Source organism: Pollachius pollachius (genome assembly GCF_949987615.1).
Source record: "Pollachius pollachius genome assembly, chromosome: 1".
In the NCBI taxonomy this organism is placed as follows: domain Eukaryota; kingdom Metazoa; phylum Chordata; class Actinopteri; order Gadiformes; family Gadidae; genus Pollachius; species Pollachius pollachius.
In genome coordinates this window covers 25,926,184-25,947,459 of record NC_136934.1, presented here as the reverse complement: position 1 = coordinate 25,947,459, position 21,276 = coordinate 25,926,184, and the positions used below count along the sequence as shown (strand labels likewise).

Below are 21,276 nucleotides of genomic sequence, written 5' to 3'. Positions count from 1 at the left end.
CGCGGACACCATGTAAACGCATTGAGTGATTGTGACTCATCGTTGATTGCGACCTGCGCTGATTGATCCCCCCTTATAAATTTATAACTAGCACCATGATAGTTATGTTATTATAACTCTAGCTCTATGATAGTTATGTTATTATAACTCTAGCTCTATGATAGTTTTGTTATTATAACTCTAGTTCTATGATAGTTATGTTATTATAACTCTAGCTCTATGATAGTTATGTTATTATAACTATAGTGCTATGATAGTTATGAATGTTATTATAACTCTAGCTCTATGATAGTTATGTTATTATAACTATAGCTTTATGATTGTAGGCTAAGGCTCCGCCTTATGGGCTAAGATTTAGCTGCGTCGCCTACATGAAATAGAACTGGAGTATTATCAAAACTATCAAACATGGAATTGTGGTCAATGATGGCTCTTTCATGGCAACTGACTACAATTTACTCAATTTATATTTAGAATTTAATTTAAGTGTTAAATGTCTCATATATCCTTAGAAAAACACTTTTATCATTTTGTTTGGCTTTTGTTTTTAATCTTTTTCCTTGATTTATTCCAATGCGCTGTGCCTTTTGATGCTCTTTTGATAAAGTACATACAGTGCAGAGCTGTTTAGTGATACCACTAGAGGGCAGTCTTCGCTCATTCTTTCTTTAGGCCAGGGGTCAAAACTAGGGTACCGTATGTGAAAATCAGCAGTTCTCAAGATTTCCCGAAGTTTTTTCAGTATAGCAATATATATATATAATATTGATTTATATTTTGCATCCTGTTTAAGCTATTGTCCCACATTTGTTTTTATTTTTTTGCTGCATAAGACTGGACTCTTTGATTAATATAAATAACATTGTCATCTGACTATTTCTAATAATGAAATGGAAAGCTTGCATGTGTTTATTGCTGCTCAGTGATTCCTGGGTCTGGGAATGAATTTTACAAGCTATATAATATGGTTCCCTGTGTCAGAGAGTTGACCTACAGATTAAATTGATGCTGAATTGTGAATCAATCTAAAGAGCAGTGTAAAAATAAAGTTCACGCCACTCTCTTTAGCACTCTTTACCACAACCTCCTCCTCCAACACACACACATACACACACACACACACACACACACACACACACACACACACACACACACACACACGTGTATTTACCCAAAGAAACACATAGGCATGTGCACACAAGTACACACTCTCTCTCTCTCACACACACACACACACACACACACACACACACACACACACACACACACACACACAAGCCGATCTTTGTGAAACCTCTCACGGTGGCTTACTCATCGGTAGGAAGGTAAAGCAACTCAGGTTTCTTCATAATCCCCAATTGACAGCAGTCAGGGAAAACAGAGCCCTGCCTCACACACACACATGGCTATCAGATTACGGACCATAGAGTTAAATCGTTCACAGTTGCGCTCATATAACAGATTCAGAAATGGCATCATTTCTTGGAGTTTGATCTGTGCTTAATTCAGCAAAGAATCCAACAATAGGCTTATGTTTGGGGCTTGACACCAAAAATGTACCTTGTATCAAAGTAATCTAGAATAGCAGAATAGGTGGTTTCCAATATCATGGGTATTTTCTATGCTGCATTACAGTTATCTAATCAAGGTCTCGTCAGTTTTTTGTCTTTTCCCTCATGTCTTTATTTTTTCATTTAGATTATTCTGTCATACAGCTTAAAAAAAGGACAAATATATAGGCCATCCATACCCACAAATTCACACACACAATGGGTTGTCATCTGAGACCTATTGTATATAGGTCAGAGTTTACTTCTTGTAGTTTCATGTCTCCCGGTGCTTTAATTGTAAACTGCGTAGATCCCACCCTATTATCTTCCACTACCGAGCTCTGCGTATCGGCCCACATTTCTCAGTGGGAACAAAACCCATGCCGTTTTAAACAAAACCTGTAATCTTGATAACTTCCTAGTTTTCATGACACTAACAGTGCGATTGCAAATTGGGATTCCACGCTATTGTTTTCAAAAAGTTTATTCTGAAAATTGTATATTATAGTTACAGAGGATGGGTATTTCGTTTTGATGAAAAACAAAAAGACATTTGTTAATGTACACATTCAAAATTTTATTTAACAGTTTAATTTTTTTTAATGATGTAGTTTCTAATAATAATCTAGTCTTAATTGTTAACAATTTAAAAGTCAGACACAAAATTCTTCAATCTTTTCCATCACCTTCAAAATGTTTTACTTTTACTAAACACAAAGGCTACAAGCGTATAGTTGTGTTTCTTCCACAACATTTACATTTACAGGAATCAAATGAGGTTTAATCCGGGTCTCAATAATATGGTAGAATATGGTCTCTTGGATCACTGGACTCACTGGCTGTTTTCCCTGGCAGCCTTTGGCTGTGTTCATGGCAGATCTTGGCCATCTGGGTTAGGCGGCGTTTCCACTCCCGGCTCTCTCTAGAAGCCTCAATTCTTACGCTCCTCAATCTGCTCCACCTCGCTGGACTCATCCACCACTTTCCCGTTAATCATCGTCTGAGTGACAACTTTAACAATTTTCCTGGTCCTTACTTCAGGCTCTTCTGTAAAAAGATTATCACGTGGACAAGGGGTAAACCACCTCGTTCTGGTTACAGTAGCAGCACATCCATGATTCTCTCTGTGTTCTGCCATAGAAAATGTTGTGTGCCCAGTTCAGATTTATTTCAACAGGAGAACTATTGCTTTGTGTTGGTGGAATTTGCCATGAAATGTGTAAGCATTAAAAAGGTGTCAGTAACAGTTGGATAATTCATCTCCATCTTGAAGAATACATAACAGGAACACCAAAGGATAATTGTAAATTAAAGTACAAAACATGAAACACTAACTTACTCTTAGGAGGTGGAGCCGTTTCTTTAATCCTGTTTGGTGACACAAAATATTTAATAACAGCCAATGGACTACCACATTGAATAAACAAATTTGATGATTCATATATTATGCATTTCAATGGGGATCAATAGCAAGCTAATTTATACACAGATCCACAACACACACACAAACTACCCTGCACCCTTCCACGCACACCCACATCTCAACTCACATCTCCTCTCCTTCCAGCAGCCGCCTGTAGGTGGCGATCTCCATCTCCAGGGTCTGCTTAATACGCAGCAGCTGCTCATACTCAGTCTTGTTGCGCTGCATGTCCAGCCTGAGCTGGGACAGCTCGTCCTCCAGCTGGCTCAGGGTGGCCTGCAGGCGCTCCATCTCCGTCGCATACTTGTGGCCCGTCTCCCCAAGGTTTCCCTCCAGAACGTTCAACTGAAGGACACATTAAGTGGTACCGGGTGAGCTGCAGACAGACATGGTGCCCTACACAGCACATTCCTATAGTGTAAGGTTGTGTAATGTTCTTTACTGGATGTTATTGTTGCTTTTAACTGATGGAACAGTAGTTTGAAAATATTTTAATTAAACAAATTTGTATTATTATTAATGTCCTATGGTGAATATTGTAGTTTTAATTTAACTAAATAGTATGTTTAATGTCATCTTGATTTGAATGTGTGTGTTTTTATTTTATTACATAATGCAGGTTTCTTTTGTAGTTGAAATAAACATAAAACATAGTGTTTGCATATCTTTAACTAGTTATCATCTTCCGTCATATATTCTAACATTCAACTTGGAACTTGTATGTACATAGGAAGGAGTTTAGAGAACAGCTGTAAGACAGTAACAGTAGCAAAAATAGAGTAAAGCTATCTCAAACATGGACCTTCCGACCTTCCGTCTTGTAAAACAGTATTTTTAAATAAACTCCCGGTACGCTAACTATATTGTTGATGCTTCGTTTTATGTGTAGGAACCCTAATCATATTACTGCAGAGGTTTGGTGCTATTTTGACTAATATTAGTGGTTCTAAAATGCCGATTTGGAAGCGTTGCTATGTCCCTAGCCGATGCAATGTAAGAAATTTGGGCTGTAAGAGTTGCTCTGTGCAAGCTCTATACTGGAGGGCTTATTTTATGTATTTTCATGCTGAAAAAGACCCTGGGTTCGCCAGAATTACACTTTACGACGGAAAAGATCAGATTCTCAGTGAAAGACAACAATGCTAAATTCTTTCACATATGGATTTACAAATTGAGTACTTCGACTCCTTACAAACCTTGCCCCCTGACTAAGGCCCCGTCCACACGGAGCCGAAATGGGCGAAAACAATCCGGTTTCGTTTTATGCGGTTCAGGAATATCTCCGTAAAGACGGAATGATTGCGAAACCGCATCGAGCTGTAGAAACGCTGTAGTAAATATTCAAGGCGCTGGCTCTCCACAGAAAAAAGTGGAGCGCATCAAGCCTGCGCACAAACAGCCTGCGCGCTCTATGCAAACATTCAGTCACAAGGAGATTCAACCTTTTAAATTGAGCAGAAATACTTTTTAATGTACAGTTAGTAATTACATTCATCAAGGGGCTTTATTTAAAGCTACAAAATAATTTCAACGCAACTCTGACGTCCCCCAGCTGGTGGGGGGCTAATGACATCATCGTTTGCATTTCAGGCGTCCACACGAATCCTAACACAAAACCGCATAGGTCCGGATAGATTTGAAACCACCTCCGAGGGTGGTTTCAGAAATGTGCGGTTTCGGGCACCGGCTTCGTCTGGACGGTCGGCCGAAACGCACAAGACTTATGCGGTTTCACCAAAAAATCTGCTTCGTGTGGACGGAGCCTAGTACCCCCTTCCCTTTCCCTTCTGTTCCCTTTATTTTTCTATTTTCATTTATTATCTAAGTGCTGTATGCAGCGCTCAACTATTGTTCTTCTTAGGCTTTATTCTTTCTTTCTCTTTCTATCTTTCTTTCTTTCTTTTTTTTTTCTTATTCTCTACAAACTTTGGGACCCTACTCCTTCCACAATTCTTTTTTTTAAATGTTCATATTAGCTTGGAATAACAAACTATCATTTGGGCTACGCTAACATTAGTTGAAAGGAAATCAACACACTTTGATCTTCAAATATATCAAAACAGATTCTCTCGTTTCTCTGGCGCTAAAATGATTAATCGACTGATTAATATGATTGTTATATATCAGGCGTTTGTGTGTTGGGACCAGTGTTGCCACAATTACCTTGAAAATGTAATCAGATGACTGATTACTAGTTAATCCTTAAAATAGTTACTTAGTTACTATACTGATTACTTGATTTTAAAAGTAACTAAGTTAGATTAAAAGTTACTTTATTAGTTACATTTAGCTGCGACAACACCCCCTGCCGCCTCAAAATAAACAATTACAACCGGTTTTGCCAATACTAACTTTTTGCCCCCCCCCCCGGGAATTCGGGGGGGCCCATCAGTACCTCTTGTACACAGGGCCCAGAATTTGGTGCTACGGCCCTGGGTGCACACACTGCTTTCAACCACTTCTGCCAACTTCTAACGCGTAGACAAAATATCACTGTGCGCTTTACGGGGCGATTACCGGACGCAGCTCCACACACACACACACACACGCACACACACACATGCACGCACGCAGCACCGCGCAACTAATTCCGCCGCTAGTCCAACGGTACAAGCCTTATAATTTTGTGAGCTTATCTCGATTCATTAGATGTGAAAGAAAAACGTCAATAACACTTTTCCTGGTTACTACAAGTGAATATGACACACGCACACACACACACACACACACACACACACACACACACACACACACACACATACACACACACGCACACACACAAACACTTGACTGTAACACTGATTTAAACACCCATTTCTTTATCAGCTTTACAGTAATACTTCACCGATACAGAAATGGTGTACTATCATTATAAAATCGCTATTATAGTCTATTATTGTCTTCCCTTGAACCAGCTGTCCTCCTTACACTTCTACTGACCTGGCGTCAAATGACGCGTTTGACGTCATCTCAGTAGAACTTTGCTTGCCTGCTAGAAGGGCCAAATTTTTAAGCCCACAAATAATGAATGAGGGGGCTGGCGTATGAGACGTAAACACGATGTCCGCCATGTTTCTTCACTGCTTAGCTAGAGAACCTGACCGACACAAACCTCCAACCATGGCAGAAGCAAATTTGCAATGGGAAACAGCTGAAGTGGACACCCGTGTATTGATTCTCGGCCATGGTGAAGGGGGAATTGGGGCAAGAAACGTTGGCTTTGACTCTCTGAAGTCCAGATTGAACTGCAACTTCAGATTGATGTGAAAGGACCAGAGACGTCAGAGAACCCAACACATAAGTCGTTTATTCATAATATCATCTCAAACGACTGCGTCGGGTTCTCCGACGTCTCTGGTTCTTCCACTTCCACATCAATCTGAAGTAGACTAAACCGCGACATGGAGGAGAAAGGGATTGTTGCCCGCGATTGTCTTCCGCCGGAGCGCCGCTGCCTCGGCAGCGGGAAGTGGTGGTGGTGCCTCGCGGTGTTAGTGCATCGCGGCAGCGGGCAGCAGGGCTCCAGCAGGAGACTGCGTCGGGTTCTCCGACGTCACTGGTCCTTCCACATCAATCTGAAGTTGCAGTTCAATCTGGACTTCAGAGAGTCAAAGCCAACGTTTCTTCCCCCAATTCCTTCTCCACGATGGCCGAGAATCAATACACAGATCTTATTTTGCAAACCCGAACCCGAGAATTACATTCCGCACCCGACCAGACCCGCTATAAATTGGTACCGACGCCCGACGCGCACCCGAAGGAAAATTAGACACATTAGATGGAACGCTGGGGATTTGCACTATCTGGTGTTTGGCGTGGTGCTTTTAAATTGCTGTGCAAAGAAAGCACATCATCCACTGTGGACGGTTTTAGTTTACTCCTCTGCTCCTGAAACATCTCAAGCACCGGAGAAGTCTCGCTCGCAATCGCAAAACCCGCGACTGAGCCGCGCTGTTCAGGCGTCCGACCCGACCAGCACCCGCAAAAACAGCTCAGCTTTTCTAAACTTCATTTCAAATGTATTCAAACTTTATCCCTTTAGCTATTTGTTTAACTCTTCACTTTATTTGTTTCCAAACATTTCACATTTTTTAAATGGTCTGCATGTCTACTCCATTTAGACTCTGTTCAAATCCCTTCGCTTGAGTTAAGCCATTTAACATTTCTTTACATCGTAAACTAGGTGGCTTACCAAAACATATTTTCAACCTCAATTTGCACTACTGGACTCAGCGCATTTTCTGCAGGAAATGCATATTCTAGTTATTATTATTATTTTTATTGTTTTCTGTTTTACTCATATTTATTTATATATTATGTTATGTTGTCTCTGTTCTCGGGGCCGAAAAATATATATAAAAATATATAAATAAATTACATAGTCCATTCTGTATAGTCATGTGTGCTATTCCAGGACACTTATAGTGAATATTGAGCTAATCAAAGGACAATACCAGTCTGGATGATCAAACTATGGTAACCGTATCTCCTGGCTTCAGGAGACATTACCAATACGATGTTTCAAAATAACCTTCTTGTACAAATTCTGCCGAAAAGCATGAAAAGGGATGATATTATGAAACCAGGTGTGAGGGTGATTAGCCAAACGGCTTGCAATGGTTAATCACACTCACACCTGGTGGCATAAAATAAGCCCTTTAAGGGTGAACACATTTTGCAACAAATGTAAGCAATAGCAATGTAGCACTTTCATCTTATGGTATCAATGTGTGTCAGCACAGAGTTTGTGTACAACACAGCAGTGAATCACAATACAAGTCATTTACAAAATGGGTTATCACAAAGACCAAAGTGATATATTGTCATTGTTTCCATTTGTGTCAAGCGTGCTCACGGTAAATGGTCTTTGGCAGCAAACCAGGAGAGGTCTTTGGCAGCAAACCTTGCTTTACTCAAACATCCATTACTTATATCCTTTGTTAGTAATGGTTACGATAAGTGTGGTCCTTTCAGGAGTTGGACCTGTGGTACCTGTTTGCGTAGGCTCTCCAGCTCCCCCTCCAGGGCCTGCAGGAAGCGCCGCCTCTCACTGAGCTCCCCCTGGGCGCAGCGCAGAGCCTCGTTGCTCTGCTTCACCTCAGACTGCACCGCCTCCAGCTGGAGACACACACACAAACACACACACACGCAGACACCGCACACACAAAGCCATGCAAATACACACACACACACACACAGCCTCACACATGCCGACACCAAGCGTGCACACACACACACACACACACACACACACACACACACACACACACACACACACACACACACACAAACACTGAGCAAATTGTTGGTGCAACTCAGGAATAATCCCATACTCTAGGTAAAGTGAGAGACCAAACTGACCTTCTTGAGGTACCAGTTCTCCGCCTCTTCCTTGTTCTTGCGTGCGATTGCCTCATACTGGACCCTCAGCTCTGCCATCAGGGCCCCTAGGTCAGGCCCGTGCACAGCATCAACCTCGACACTCACCTGTTCAGTGGACAGACGGGCCTTCAGGGCACCCACCTCCTGCACACCAGCAGCCAATGGGACACACGTTGGTTCAAATAAGGACTGGAATACAGTAGAACATACATAATAGACTACAGAACGGACTACACTAGACTACACTAATAAAGAACTAATAGAACATACAGAGTAGACAAGACTAGACAACAGAAGAGCGGGGGCTTTTTTTAGTGGGGGGGACTGTGTATGACGTCATCAAAAAGGAATCCAGCGTGCACACGGTCGCACACACATTCAGAAGAAGTTTGAGGTTTGTTACTTGCCAAATATGGAAACTGTAGCTAATCTCAATTATAAAAAAATCAACATGTTTAATAATATTGTTTCTTTGCATAACCCTACATATTAAAACAATACGTACAGGTCTAGACAAACACTCATGTCACTCAACACATTTATGGCACAAATCCAAAATAACCAAAGCTCCTAACATCGCCACGCTACCACCACTTTAAAGACAGGCTAGGCCTGCAATCACGACAAACTGAGCAGACGGCGCTGCCATAGTGAAAACAAACGTGCAAAAAAACGTTTTTATATGTATAGATTTTTTTTTTTTGTAAGATGCTGAATGAAGTCCCCTGCCCACTACACCCCTGGACTAGACTAGACGAATACAATAGAACATACAGACCAGACTACTACATTACAGAACAGATTAGACTAGAATAAACTACACTATAGAACAGACTAGAATAGACTATCATAGAACATACAGACGACACACCAGAACAGACTTGAAACGACTAGAATCATTAGGACATTCTAGACCATTAAATATAACAATATTATTACACGGCTCTTCTCAATATCGTGGAACGCTCCGTTCACTTGCATGGGCCCTTCACAACTTCTGGCGGTGAATTGTATTTGATAATTCACCGTTGCTAAGTATAATTGACCGCTGTCAAGGAAAGTGAATTTTTGACGTCTTTCGTATCACTCCGCAAGTAGTCCGGTACAGAGGTGGAGTGGCCGTCGGGACTATCGGGAGATTTCCCGGTCGGCCGGCTGGTGTGGGTACCAGATTGACTCGGCTGCCAGATCGACTCGGGGTCCTGCGCTTACAGATGACGTATCGACACTTGACGTATCGACACAAGCCAATGGACTAACCCGAAAGGGTTGTTTATAAACAGGGCTCAATCATGGACATAAAAAGAAGGCTCAATCTATTTTGATTTTGATTTCATTGAACGCAGCCCCTTCTTTCGCAGAAACAAAGCCATTGGAAACACGTCTAAAAGCACTGATGAATGCATATGTAACCCAGTTCCTGTTAGGGACTCTTATTCTGAAGGAGGAGAACGGAAGTGTCTGTCGCTGTTTTGACTGTGTTGGGAGCGCTGGAAATAAAGTGGATCGCCTCGTTCAGTGAATGGAGTTAACCGATTCTTCTTTAATATATTACCCAAGTATAGGCAACAATAATTTGTACATTAGATTATTATTCATAGATTAGAAAACAAAAGGAGATCATTAATACTTGAGAATAACATGGGAATGAATGAAACTCGCGTGCGCATTTAAAAGACGGCGTTTACAGGAAGTGCGTCATTATTGCGCATCTAGGACCCCGAGTCGATCCGGCAGCCGAGTCAATCCGGTACCCACACCGGTACCCACAATCATTATGAGCGGCCGCGAGACGTCTGCAAGCCGGCCCTGAGTATAATTTAATCCCCTTCAGGACTCTAGCCTCCATGAAAATTCCCGAAATATACAATATAAGACAAGTGAACATCCAACCAATATTTATACCACTTGCTTACTCTCTATGTCTCATTCATGTTTTTTTTTAATTCATTTATTTTTTACTTCATTTAATTCTTCATTATTCAGGCGTTACAGAACATTCATGTTCATAAATACAAAATACGAACTACAGTTTACTTTAATTTCTTTGTTCTTGAATTGACGTGGAATGGAGCAAAGACTCCTGGGATTGGGAAATGCGTTTATCCAATAAACAGCTTGCAGGTCAAGTCCATTTTCGAAAATGTAGGGGGATATATGAGCGGTCCCTGTGCGTTCACACCAAACGCGACATTTGTCAGTCCCTCCAGAAAAACGTGATTATGCGATCGCATAATTCAACGCATAATCAGTCAAAGTCCGCATATTCATGCGGGGGCCGCATTTTTTCAAATATGCCGCACTTTCACCGCATAAATTGCGGATTTCAGCGCAAAATATGCGGGCGTGCATGATTTCATAATCCCTGCATTTTCGTTGCAAAAAATTCACATATATCTTAGCAGAAAGTTGAAAAATGTTGCGTTTACTTCACACAAGAGCAGCCGTTTCCCTGTTGCCATGGAAACGTTATGAAGTGACGTAATTACACGACGTGAATGTCTTCGAAAAGCTGCATTTTTCGCAAGTTCCCGCATTTTTCACAAGTTCACGCAATTTTTGCAAGTTCCCGCAATTTCATCGCATAAAATTGCATAAATATGCCGCATATTTCATCGCATTTTTTAAGAAAACGTGCCGCATAATCAAGGATTTTTGGCTGCAACAATCACAAAAAAACGCCACATTTTTCTGGAGGGACTGATTTGTCGACCGTTCGCGTTGTCTCCGAAGTTTTGTCACGCCACAAATCATAATCTGTCACTGTGCAAGTTTTGTATAAGATATAATATATAATCATATGACAAGGGACATGTTTTTCATCTCAGGTCCATCTCTATCCTCTGCTACATCCACTGTACCCACTGTACCCACTGTCCTCTCTGCAACCTCAGCTGTACCTGGTAAGTTAACAACAAAACAGCCTTTATAATTGCTCTGTGTACTGCAGAATATTCTGAGATTAATAATTTTGTCCAAAAATATTATTTTAATTTCCCTATAGGTCCTTCATCTTTGGTCATGGAGATTGATGTGTCTTCTTCAGCATCCAGTTTGCAGCAGGGGTCAGCAGCTCCGCCAGTGGACCCAGCTGAGTGTCCCTCTTTCCTGACGGACTCAGAAAGGACTGAACAGGTATTAAGAGGGCCACTGCCTATAAAGGACACATTCACATTCCCGAAGAGACACGATGGCCGAAGCTTCCACCATCATTACACATACAGACAACTAGTAAATGGGGAAAAAGTCAAGCGGAGCTGGCTCACATATTCAAAAAGTAAAGATGCGGTCTATTGCTTTTGCTGCAAATTATTTTCAAAAAAGTCCATAAAACTGGCAACTGAGGGCCAGAAGGATTGGGTCAACATAGGTGCACTGTTGAAACAGCATGAAAACAGTGGAGATCACTGTAACAACCTGGTTAAATGGAAGGAATTTGCCTTGCATCTTTCAAAGGGGAAAACTATCGATGAAACAGAAATGGGCCTCTTAGAGGCAGAAAAGAATCGCTGGAGAGATGTCCTCACACGTCTAATCAGCATTATCCAGTCATTGGCAGAAAGGAACCTGGCACTCAGAGGATCTGTAGACACATTACATCAGGCCAACAATGGGAACTTTCTAAAAGAAGTGGAACTCATGGCTACATTTGATCCAGTGTTGAAAGATCACGTGAGACGAATTGACAGTGGAGCTGAGCATATCACATATTTGGGGAAAACAATTCAAAATGAGTTGATAACCTGTGTAAGTGATAAAATACTGGACACAATGGTTTCAGAAATCAAGGAATCTAAATATTATGCAATAATATTGGATTGCACCCCAGATGTAAGTCATCAAGAACAGATGTCTGTTGTTGTCCGCACTCTAAGTCTTGTCAAAACACCAGAGATAAAGGAACACTTCTTGGGGTTTCTTGTAGCTCTTCTTGTAGCTATTCAGAGGCTTGAAGAATTGAACATCCCCTTTGAGGACTGTAGGGGACAATCATATGACAACGGTGCAAACATGAAAGGGGCAAATAAAGGTGTGCAGGCTAGGCTTTTTTAAAAAAAATCCACATGCTTTTTATGTGCCTTGTGGAGCCCATACCTTAAATCTTGTGGTTTCAGATGCTGCCAAAGTGTCCGTGGATGCCACTTGTTTTTTGGAAATGTGGAAAAAATCTACAAACTCTTCTCAGGTTCCCCTCAAAGGTGGGCCATCTTGAAGAAGCATGTGAACATCACACTCAAGTCCTGGAGTGAAACACGATGGGAGAGCCGGATTAAAAGTATAGAACCATTACGCTACCAAGCAGACAAGGTGAGAGAAGCTTTGCTTGAAGTCAGGGAAAAAACTACTGACTCTATACTGAAAGTTGAGACCCACTCTCTTGCTGAAGAAATCGGATCATTCAGAATTCAAATTTGCTGCGTGGTTTGGCATGACATTCTCTCCCAGATTAACACCACAAGCAAACTACTTCAGTCGCCCAACATGCAGATTGATGTTGCAGTGAGCCTCATTCAGAAAAACAAACAAAATTTAATCAGTTACAGGGCAACTGGTTTTAAAGATGCACAGGTCTCAGCAAAAGACATGTGTGAACAAATGAACACTGAAGCAGTGCTGAAGCAGAAGAGGTTGCGAACCACAAAAAGGCACTTTGCCTATGAGATGCCTGATGAGCCACAAGCTGATGCAATGAAGAGGCTGGAAGTGTCCTTTTTTAATGCTACAGTAGACTGTAGCATCCGGTCTTTAGAGGACCGCTTTCAGTCCCTAGGGGAGGTCAGAAGCCATTTTGGAGTGCTTCTCAACTTTGGCCAGCTTGATGCACAGACAAGGAGTGATCAGTGTAAACTTCTTGGAGACAAACTCACCTTAGGGGAACAGGCTGATATTGATGGGAGTGCACTGGCTACAGAGATGGAGAGCCTTCCAGAACTCCCCAAAGCACAGATGACCCCATTTGAGCTGCTCACTTACCTCTCTCAAAATGAGATCTGTGAGTTGTACCCAAATCTTTGGGTAGCTCTACGGATAGCCTGCACTCTCCCTGTTACTGTTGCGTCTGCAGAACGGAGCTTTTCCAAACTCAAGTTAATCAAGAACTACTTGAGATCATCCATGGCACAAGAAAGACTGAGTGGACTGGCAGTGATGAGTATAAACAACAAAGTTGGCCATCGAATTTCTTACTGTGATGTCATAAATGACTTTGCCTCCAGAAATGCCAGGAAACACAGGTTCTAAGGAGTGTATTTTGTATTTCCCTCCCTATTTTTACCAAAGATTTTGCACATTTTTACATAGTTTTCAGACGTAATTATTTAACTTTCTATTTTATTTGATATTTCTTTGTTTATTTTATTCAATGCTGTGTTTTTTACATATAAAAGTCAAATGTTTGAATTACAGGAGTGTGTTTTGTATTTCCCTCCCTATTTTTACCAAAGATGCACATTTTTACATAGTTTTCAGACCTAATTCAACTTAATATTTTATTTATCAACCATTTGTGTGTTACCTTGTTTTAGGTGCCTGTTGATTTTCATCATTATTTAAGTATTTCTTGTTGTATTTTTATTTTATTTAATACTGTCTGTTTTTGTATATTTGGTGTTGCAGTTTATTTAAAATAATAATAATAAAGCAGATTGTGTTTACAGTAACTGATTAGTTTATTTTGTTACTTTTAATTGACCTAGATGACATTCAGTATCCCACTTAGTACTATATCACTTTGAATATTAAGTGTTAATCAACCCCAGGCTGCTCTTGTAGCTGAATTCGCTACCATTTCAGATTAAAAACCATAGATGGGTTAAACATGCCGGGCTGCTCTTTGAGGTTTTATGTATTGATTCTCTGTGTGGCCAGTAGGGGGAGTTGCTGACTTTGCAAAATATTAATTGAAAGATTTTTCTGTAAGTTTGCAAATCCTGTGTCTGCTTCCATTGCATTAATCACTGTTGATTACAATCTAACTACAACAAAAAGTTTTCACATTTAGTTTTACAAGTGTATTCGTAATGACGGAGTAGAATAAGTAGAATGCGTTTATAGTAGGTGTGTGAATGATCAATAATCATTATTATTGGCAGTTATAGAGGGCCCCAAAATCAAATTTCGCTTAGGGCCCCATGGAGGCTTGGGCCGGCCCTGCGTGATATTATATATACAATTATATTATATTCAGTGTTGGTAATAACGCTGTTTAAAAGAACAGCGTTAGGTAACGCCGTTATTCTTTCAGTAACGGGGTAATCTAACTAATTACTATTTCCGCCGTTACCGTTACTGTACGAAAAATGGAGTGCGTTACTATGAATTGATTGAATAAACTGAGTAATCCGAACGCACCCCTGGCTCCAATCACAAACTGCTAGTGAGGAGACCGGGTGGGTTAACAACGAGATAAGCGATTATGATTGGCTAAGGCAGAGTCATGTTTCATGGTAGCCAATCGGAGCCAGTGTTTTTACACACAAGCCAGGACACGCGCGCCACACACACACGCAAACGCACACACCAAACAGATTCGATGAAGCAGCAGAAATGGCGAGTCCGGAGAAATCCGATGAAAAGTTGGTATTTTCTGTAGTATTCGGCAGATGTTCCACAGCCTTTGCAACCAAGCAAATTGAAATTCAAGCCTCATCCACACTAACCCACGTAAATGTAAAAACGCACATCCGCAATGAAAATGATCTCCGTCCACACTATCGTTTTCATATCGTTTTCGGAATGTTTTGCATCCACATTCCACACTGAAATTATTTTGATAAATCATTGTCATGGTTACTTAACTCTGCCACGCCTCTCTGTTTAGATTACAGGCGCGCGATCAGCTGATATTTACAGTTGATCAGCTGGTTAATCATTTTCGACCCGGTCTTGTCCGTCTTTCGGGTTTTTTACCATCACTGAAGAACATCAAGTACAGCGCTCGCCTCTGGCGTTGGAGCAACGAATATGTTTGAGCCAATATGTCGAGTTGTTTCTGGAGATAAAGTAGTACAGAGAGATCATCATTTGCATTTCACCTGCTATTTTTTTGATGAGCGTCTTGGTCTCGAGCGCAAGCTTGTGGCAGTGTCATGGCAACCGAACGTCATCGTTTCTGAAAGCCTCCATCTACCCTGTCCATACTACAACGCGAACCCAGCGTTTTCACATTTATATTTATGCGTTTGTAGATTTACCCGGGTTAGTGTGGACGGGGCCTCAGTTGGAAGCATTTCAGGGCCTTAAATGGGCAGTTCAACCATTTAACACATTAAGGCCAAGTGAAAACTGCTCCGAAAAATCCAAATTCTTTGACATATAGCAATTTTCTTTTTTTTTACAGTAAAGCAAATAGTTACTTTCTCTGGTACCTAGTTACTTTTATTATAGAGTAATTCAGTTACTAACTCAGTTACTTTTTGGAACAAGTAGTGAGTAACTATAACTAATTACTTTTTTAAAGTAACGTTCCCAACACTGATTATATTATACTATTATATATAGTGCTCCGGGAGCCGCAAACGGCAACAATCACTTTCTCCTCCATGATGCAGTTCACCCCGGACTGCACCGAGTTTGACGGTTGAACGCTGATTGGCTGCTACGTTACACATGTCACTCAGTGGCCACGCTGTTGAACGCTGATTGGCTGTCATCACGCGAATTTCGCGTCAAAGTTGAAATAATTCAACTCGAACGAATTTGTCGCACCACAAATCCTCGTGAACGCGCTCGTCTGTGCAGGTCGAAAGTGTGGCGCGACAAATCAAAACTTGTCGCCGGTTTTCTTTGGCAAATAATTCGCCCGATACGCGTCTCTACGTTCACTTTGTATGGGATCTTGTCGCCCCGTCGCGTTTGGTGTGAACGCACAAGACATGTCAGACAGAGATAGCGAGCAAGTTCGTGGTTGCTTGCTTGTTGTGGCACTCATGGAAGGCAAGAAGAGAAAGGAGAAAGGAGGGGCTGAAAAGGCCAGAAAAGAAGAAGTGGATGCTGGAGGGAGATGCATCTAAGTGCTCAAAAAGAACAGATTTATTCCGAAGTCAGGCACCAACGAGTCGTGCAGGTGAATTGACAGAAAAACAGTTAGCCAGAGCTCAATCATTGACGTTATTGCTAGGCGGGAGCTAGCACAAGCTGCTAGTCAAATGTGTATGTTTTGGCTGGTATATTTCAGATGAATTAATGACTTAACTGATCTTTCTCTTTTAATGGATAGAGAATATGTTAACAGATTTGGAACATATAGGCCTACCTGCCTAAGCCCACGTTGAAATAATTTTGATGTTGAATGTTGATGGCACAGTGGTTGAAATAAACAGATTGATTTCATACAAATTATAAAAGCCTCTCCCTGTGTCATTATGTGTGCGTGTTTACGAGGTGCGTAGGGGGTTCTTGATTGACCGATTTTCGATATTATTAAACGAATATTGAATAGTATTTTTGCCAGAAATGCACATCCCCAATTAATATCAGTATAAATTCAATTTTTCACTGTTTAAGTTTTTTTTTTGTGTTTAACATATTAAGTGATTTCTTGCCGATGATCCATGGCTGCCTTTGTGAATGTCGGCACACATCGAATAATCGATTATTCGTTCATACCACCCACTGATTATTCGACCATGAAAATTTGGAGTTATTCACATCCCTGTACCCACTAACTCGCGGCCTATATACACGAAAAAAGTTAGAGCATTGTGATGACGCTGATCAGACAATGCTAGGAGAAGAAGTCATGGCAACAATTACAGATGTGCACACATTGCAAAATGTTATAGGTACAACAGAGGATGGAATGCAGTGTATGCTTAACAAAATGCATATGTTCATTAGTGAAATATGATGGGAAATGTAATGATTGCAACATATGGAGAATGATACATTTGTGTTGGTGTAACATTAGTGTGGATTATTTATATGCAACTCATTTTTTTACATCATTTATGTGTTGCATTTAACCATGTAGTGATAATACTGTTCATAAAAGCTGCTATTTTACGTCATAGAAAACCCATAAAACCTTTAAACCTACACTTGAATATTTTGTCAATATTGTGTCAATATTGTGTTTTTGTGTAGTGCCATCTGGTGGTCAGATTTCATATTTCGTTAAGTCTTCCCCAAATGCGTAGACTTGGCTGGCGTTGGGGGACGACGACGACGACGACTATTTCTCTGCTGATCAACACTACGAATGCTAGTACAAAGACACACCGTTTGAAGTTATTTTTTCGTTTTGGCAAGTAGCCGTGTAAAAAGCATGATAATGTATGGAACGTGGCTGGTTATTATCAAAAATAAGCCCCTTCAGGGCGAAGCAAGGCACCTCCGCTTTGCATCCTGTTCCCCCTGTCGAGGCTTATTTTCCCGATAATGATCAGCGTTCTATACATTATCCCTTACTTATAGTATACATAATCCAATACTAGATTAGACTACATTAGGCTCAACTAGACTAGATTAGAGAACAATAAAATAGAGTGGAATAGAATAGGGCATAATGTTTGAAATCATGGGGCTGGCCCATGATATGTGTACCTTGGAAACAGGAGGGAGGTGTGAAAATGTTTGACTTAACTGATGGATAAACTATCATATCCTGTTTACCCCACCTGGCTGTCTAAACTCATGCTAACACACACAGACACACACACACTCACACACACACATACACACACACACACACACACACACACACACACACACACACACACACACACAGACATACACAAGCACAGACAAACATGCACGTGTGTAGCTTCTGTGAGTGTGTGTGTTATCGTTGTATCTGAAAACACAAAGAATAGTGTGCAAGGCGTGGTCCTACACGCATGATCATGTTTCCGACAGGAACAGTGTGGACCCATCCCATCTACACAGCGAGGGAACAATATCCTCTCACAGTTTCTTTCTTCCACAACAATGACGACAGACACTTGCTGTATCCATAACAAGTCTACAGTCATAAACCCTCAAACCCTGGAAGCTTTCTGTTTTAAACACTTTGTTTGTCCTTTTCTTTGTCATGTAACGATCTGATATTCTGTGTCTTTGCTTTTGTATTTGCTACTGTAATACCTCATGGATATCTATTATCATATCTCCTATCTTATGGTGAAGATCTGCCCAGGGGGTATCTCACCTCGCCCTGGTTCTTCTTCAGGAAGTAGATCTCCTCCTTCAGGCTGTCCAGGTCTCCTCTCAGCGTTGCGATCATCTGGTCGTGGTCCGACTTGGCCCTCCGAAGGGCCAGGCAGTCCCTCTCCACTGACTGGCAGAGGGTGGCCTCTGCCTCCCATCTTTAAACACAGAGCAGAGATGGAGACTTCATTGTCAGTGGTAAACAGACAATGAAGACCCCTCACACGCTTTACAATTAGAGCCTCACTTATTCACCCATTCATACAGCCGGCTCGATGGGAGCAGTTTGGGTTAGGTGTCTTGCTCAGGGGAATCTTGACACTACGTGGAACAAACCAGCAACCAACTGTACCTTCTGAGCCTCCTTAGACCTCCTTGTAGTGTAACAAGACTTTGAGAAGGAGATAGCTGACATCATGAAATCCCAGAAAACTTTATTTACAGCATGCTTTTGGTGCAAATACAGCAATACATAGTGCTTAACAAGAAAATAACACGGAGGAACAAGAAGTGAGTATATAGTAGAGTAAATGTCAGAATCATAGAACTCAACCTTTGAGTATTGGTAGTGCTGGCACAGACAACATTGAGGAATGTGTGACCAGGGACACACACACACACACACACTCTCTTCTCAGCCCTCTCTCCACGCAAACAGCTACGTCTGATCTTTGCACTTGCATTCATCCACGGCATGCCGGGAACATACCATCGACCCTTTGTGAAATACACGATTGACAAGATGAAGATGATTCCGGCAGCGTGTTCTGGTGCCTTCCCTTAAACATCACTGTGTCAACTGGTTAATCAGAAGAAACAAATACATCTTCCTGACCCTGAGGGATCTGACAGGTGCTACGCTAACCCGCAGTTGCCATACCTCAACGTATCTCACAGCCGCACAGGCAGCGTGGGAAGGGTGCTCTCACTCGCCTCGAGTCTGACAGAATGGTAATTTATTCAGGGCCGTCCAGTATCTGACACGGCGGTGTGAAGTCCACAGGGAGGAAGAGAAGCGGCCCAAACACTCACTTGACCCTGAAATCGTCGGCCGCCAGCTTGGCATTGTCGATCTCCAGCATGATGCGGGCATTCTCCAGGGTCCTCTTACTCACCTGCAGGCAGAAGACATGGACACGTTGCTCAAAAGCACAGTCAGAGTCAAAAAGACTCGATTTGACAGACGGCACTGAATGCTACATGTAAAGCTCATTCCAGTTAACGAGATAGAGCTTTTGATTAATTCATAGACTGACAGATTAGCCAAACTTTGGTTGGGGATCAGGGCAGTAATCTGTAACGTCACCCTGAAAGCTCAATTGCTATGTCCTGCTGTCCTGCACACTGACCTCCAAGCCGATGGTGTGCGCCTGGGCCAGCATCCCCTCCACGTCATGTCCTTTGGGCGACTTCTCCAGCATCAGCGTCTTGATGCGGGCCTCCAGCTCGGCGTTGGAGCGCTCCAGGGAGCGCACCTTGTCCAGGTAGCTGGCCAGGCGGTCGTTCAGCCCCTGCATGGTCTCCTTGTCGCTGGCGCCCAGACCCAGGCTGCTGCCGCCCATCACGGAGAAGCTGGGACCCAGCGCGTTGAGGCCATTGCCAAGGGAGACGGAGCGGGCCAGGCCGCTGCTGGTGTTGCCCAGCGAGGACATGGTGGTGTGCAGCGGCGGCTTGGCCCGCCCGCTGCGCCCGCTGTCCCTTACAGAGAGGCTGGAGAAGGAGGGCTGGCGGAGGGAGAAGCTACGCACCGACAAGGCCATGGTGGGATCCACCTGGGTGGCGGGGGGGCAAGGTCAGTCAGGAGGGCTGAGTGGATATGATGGGAGTAAGGAAAGTAAGTAAAATGCGGATGGAATAGTAAGTAACTGCAGTTACTTTTAGTAACTTAATAAAATGATACAAAAGTGTCAGTGTAACTTTAAGTTACACTGACCACAGCATTTTTGTAGGTAAAAAAACATGAATCAAAAACACAAACTCAGAAGACTTGCACTGCATAAAAATGTCTATCCCACGCTCAGTTTAGATATTACGGAAACTCAAATTCCAAAACAATCATCGATAAATACATATGATCAGAATAAAGACAAAACAACACAAATACTTACTTGGTTTTGTGTTGCTGAAGGTTTGTGTCTGCAGGCTGGCCCTGAGAGGTGTGTTCACGCTGGCTGAGGCTACTAAGAGACTGCTGGCTGTTGGACTGCTGGGCTCAGCTGGCTGTATATACCAGCTCTTATCTGTGGGGTGGAGTCAGGTGAAGCGCATAAGCAGATGATCACAGGACGTCACACTAGCCATGAAAGAAAAAAGAAAAGCAGAATGAAAGAAATTATCGGGAAAGTGATTGTGTGTGCCGTTTTGTATGCACTGTTGGAGGAGTATGGAATCTGAGCATTTTGTATGTCATAAACGTCCAACTTGAAACTAGAAATGTAAAAAAAGTTGAAAGTTTAAAACATTGTATTGTTTGTAGAATATTGACAATTGGATTGAGTGTCATAATAGGAAGTTAATGAAAGCATTGTGGTAATGAAAATAAAAATATTACAGCATACAGGACGTATCCAAGAGCTTCCGAATAAAGTCTAATGGCTACATTACACTGACACTGCCTGGAGGGATGAGTTTAACCTGAACTCATAGAGCTGGATAGAACAGCCTCAGGTCTTTCCTCCTCCTATTGAGCCGGGGAGCAATGCGCTGCACCGTGAGACCAGCAGCACCTGAAGACGGCCGTCTCCTCGGGAGGACCTGAAGGAACAAAGGAGGGCG

General features: G+C 42.1%; 1 protein-coding gene across 1 annotated transcript; it reads right to left on the bottom strand.

The window, feature by feature from the left end:
• Positions 1 to 2,018: 2,018 nt before the first annotated feature.
• On the bottom strand, positions 2,019 to 20,701 carry krt1-c5 (keratin, type 1, gene c5). Its single transcript, XM_079748528.1, has 9 exons — positions 20,610 to 20,701; positions 19,851 to 20,273; positions 19,534 to 19,616; positions 18,503 to 18,659; positions 8,335 to 8,499; positions 7,966 to 8,091; positions 3,101 to 3,318; positions 2,890 to 2,918; positions 2,019 to 2,597 (listed from the first exon to the last, which is right to left on the bottom strand). The coding sequence occupies exons 2-9, from the start codon at positions 20,259 to 20,261 to the stop codon at positions 2,482 to 2,484; spliced, it is 1,305 nt and encodes a 434-aa protein (XP_079604654.1). The 5' UTR covers positions 20,262 to 20,273; positions 20,610 to 20,701; the 3' UTR covers positions 2,019 to 2,481.
• Between the last annotated feature and the right edge of the window lie 575 nt (positions 20,702 to 21,276).

Coding starts and splice junctions, on each gene's coding strand:
- krt1-c5 (XM_079748528.1), bottom strand. CDS start 20,261: ATGGCCTTGTCGGTGCGTAGCTTCTCCCTCCGCCAGCCCTCCTTCTCC. Junction 18,660..19,533: donor GCCGACGATTTCAGGGTCAA/GTGAGTGTTTGG, acceptor CTGTGTTTAAAG/ATGGGAGGCAGAGGCCACCC. Junction 2,919..3,100: donor CTGCTGGAAGGAGAGGAGAT/GTGAGTTGAGAT, acceptor GTCACCAAACAG/GATTAAAGAAACGGCTCCAC.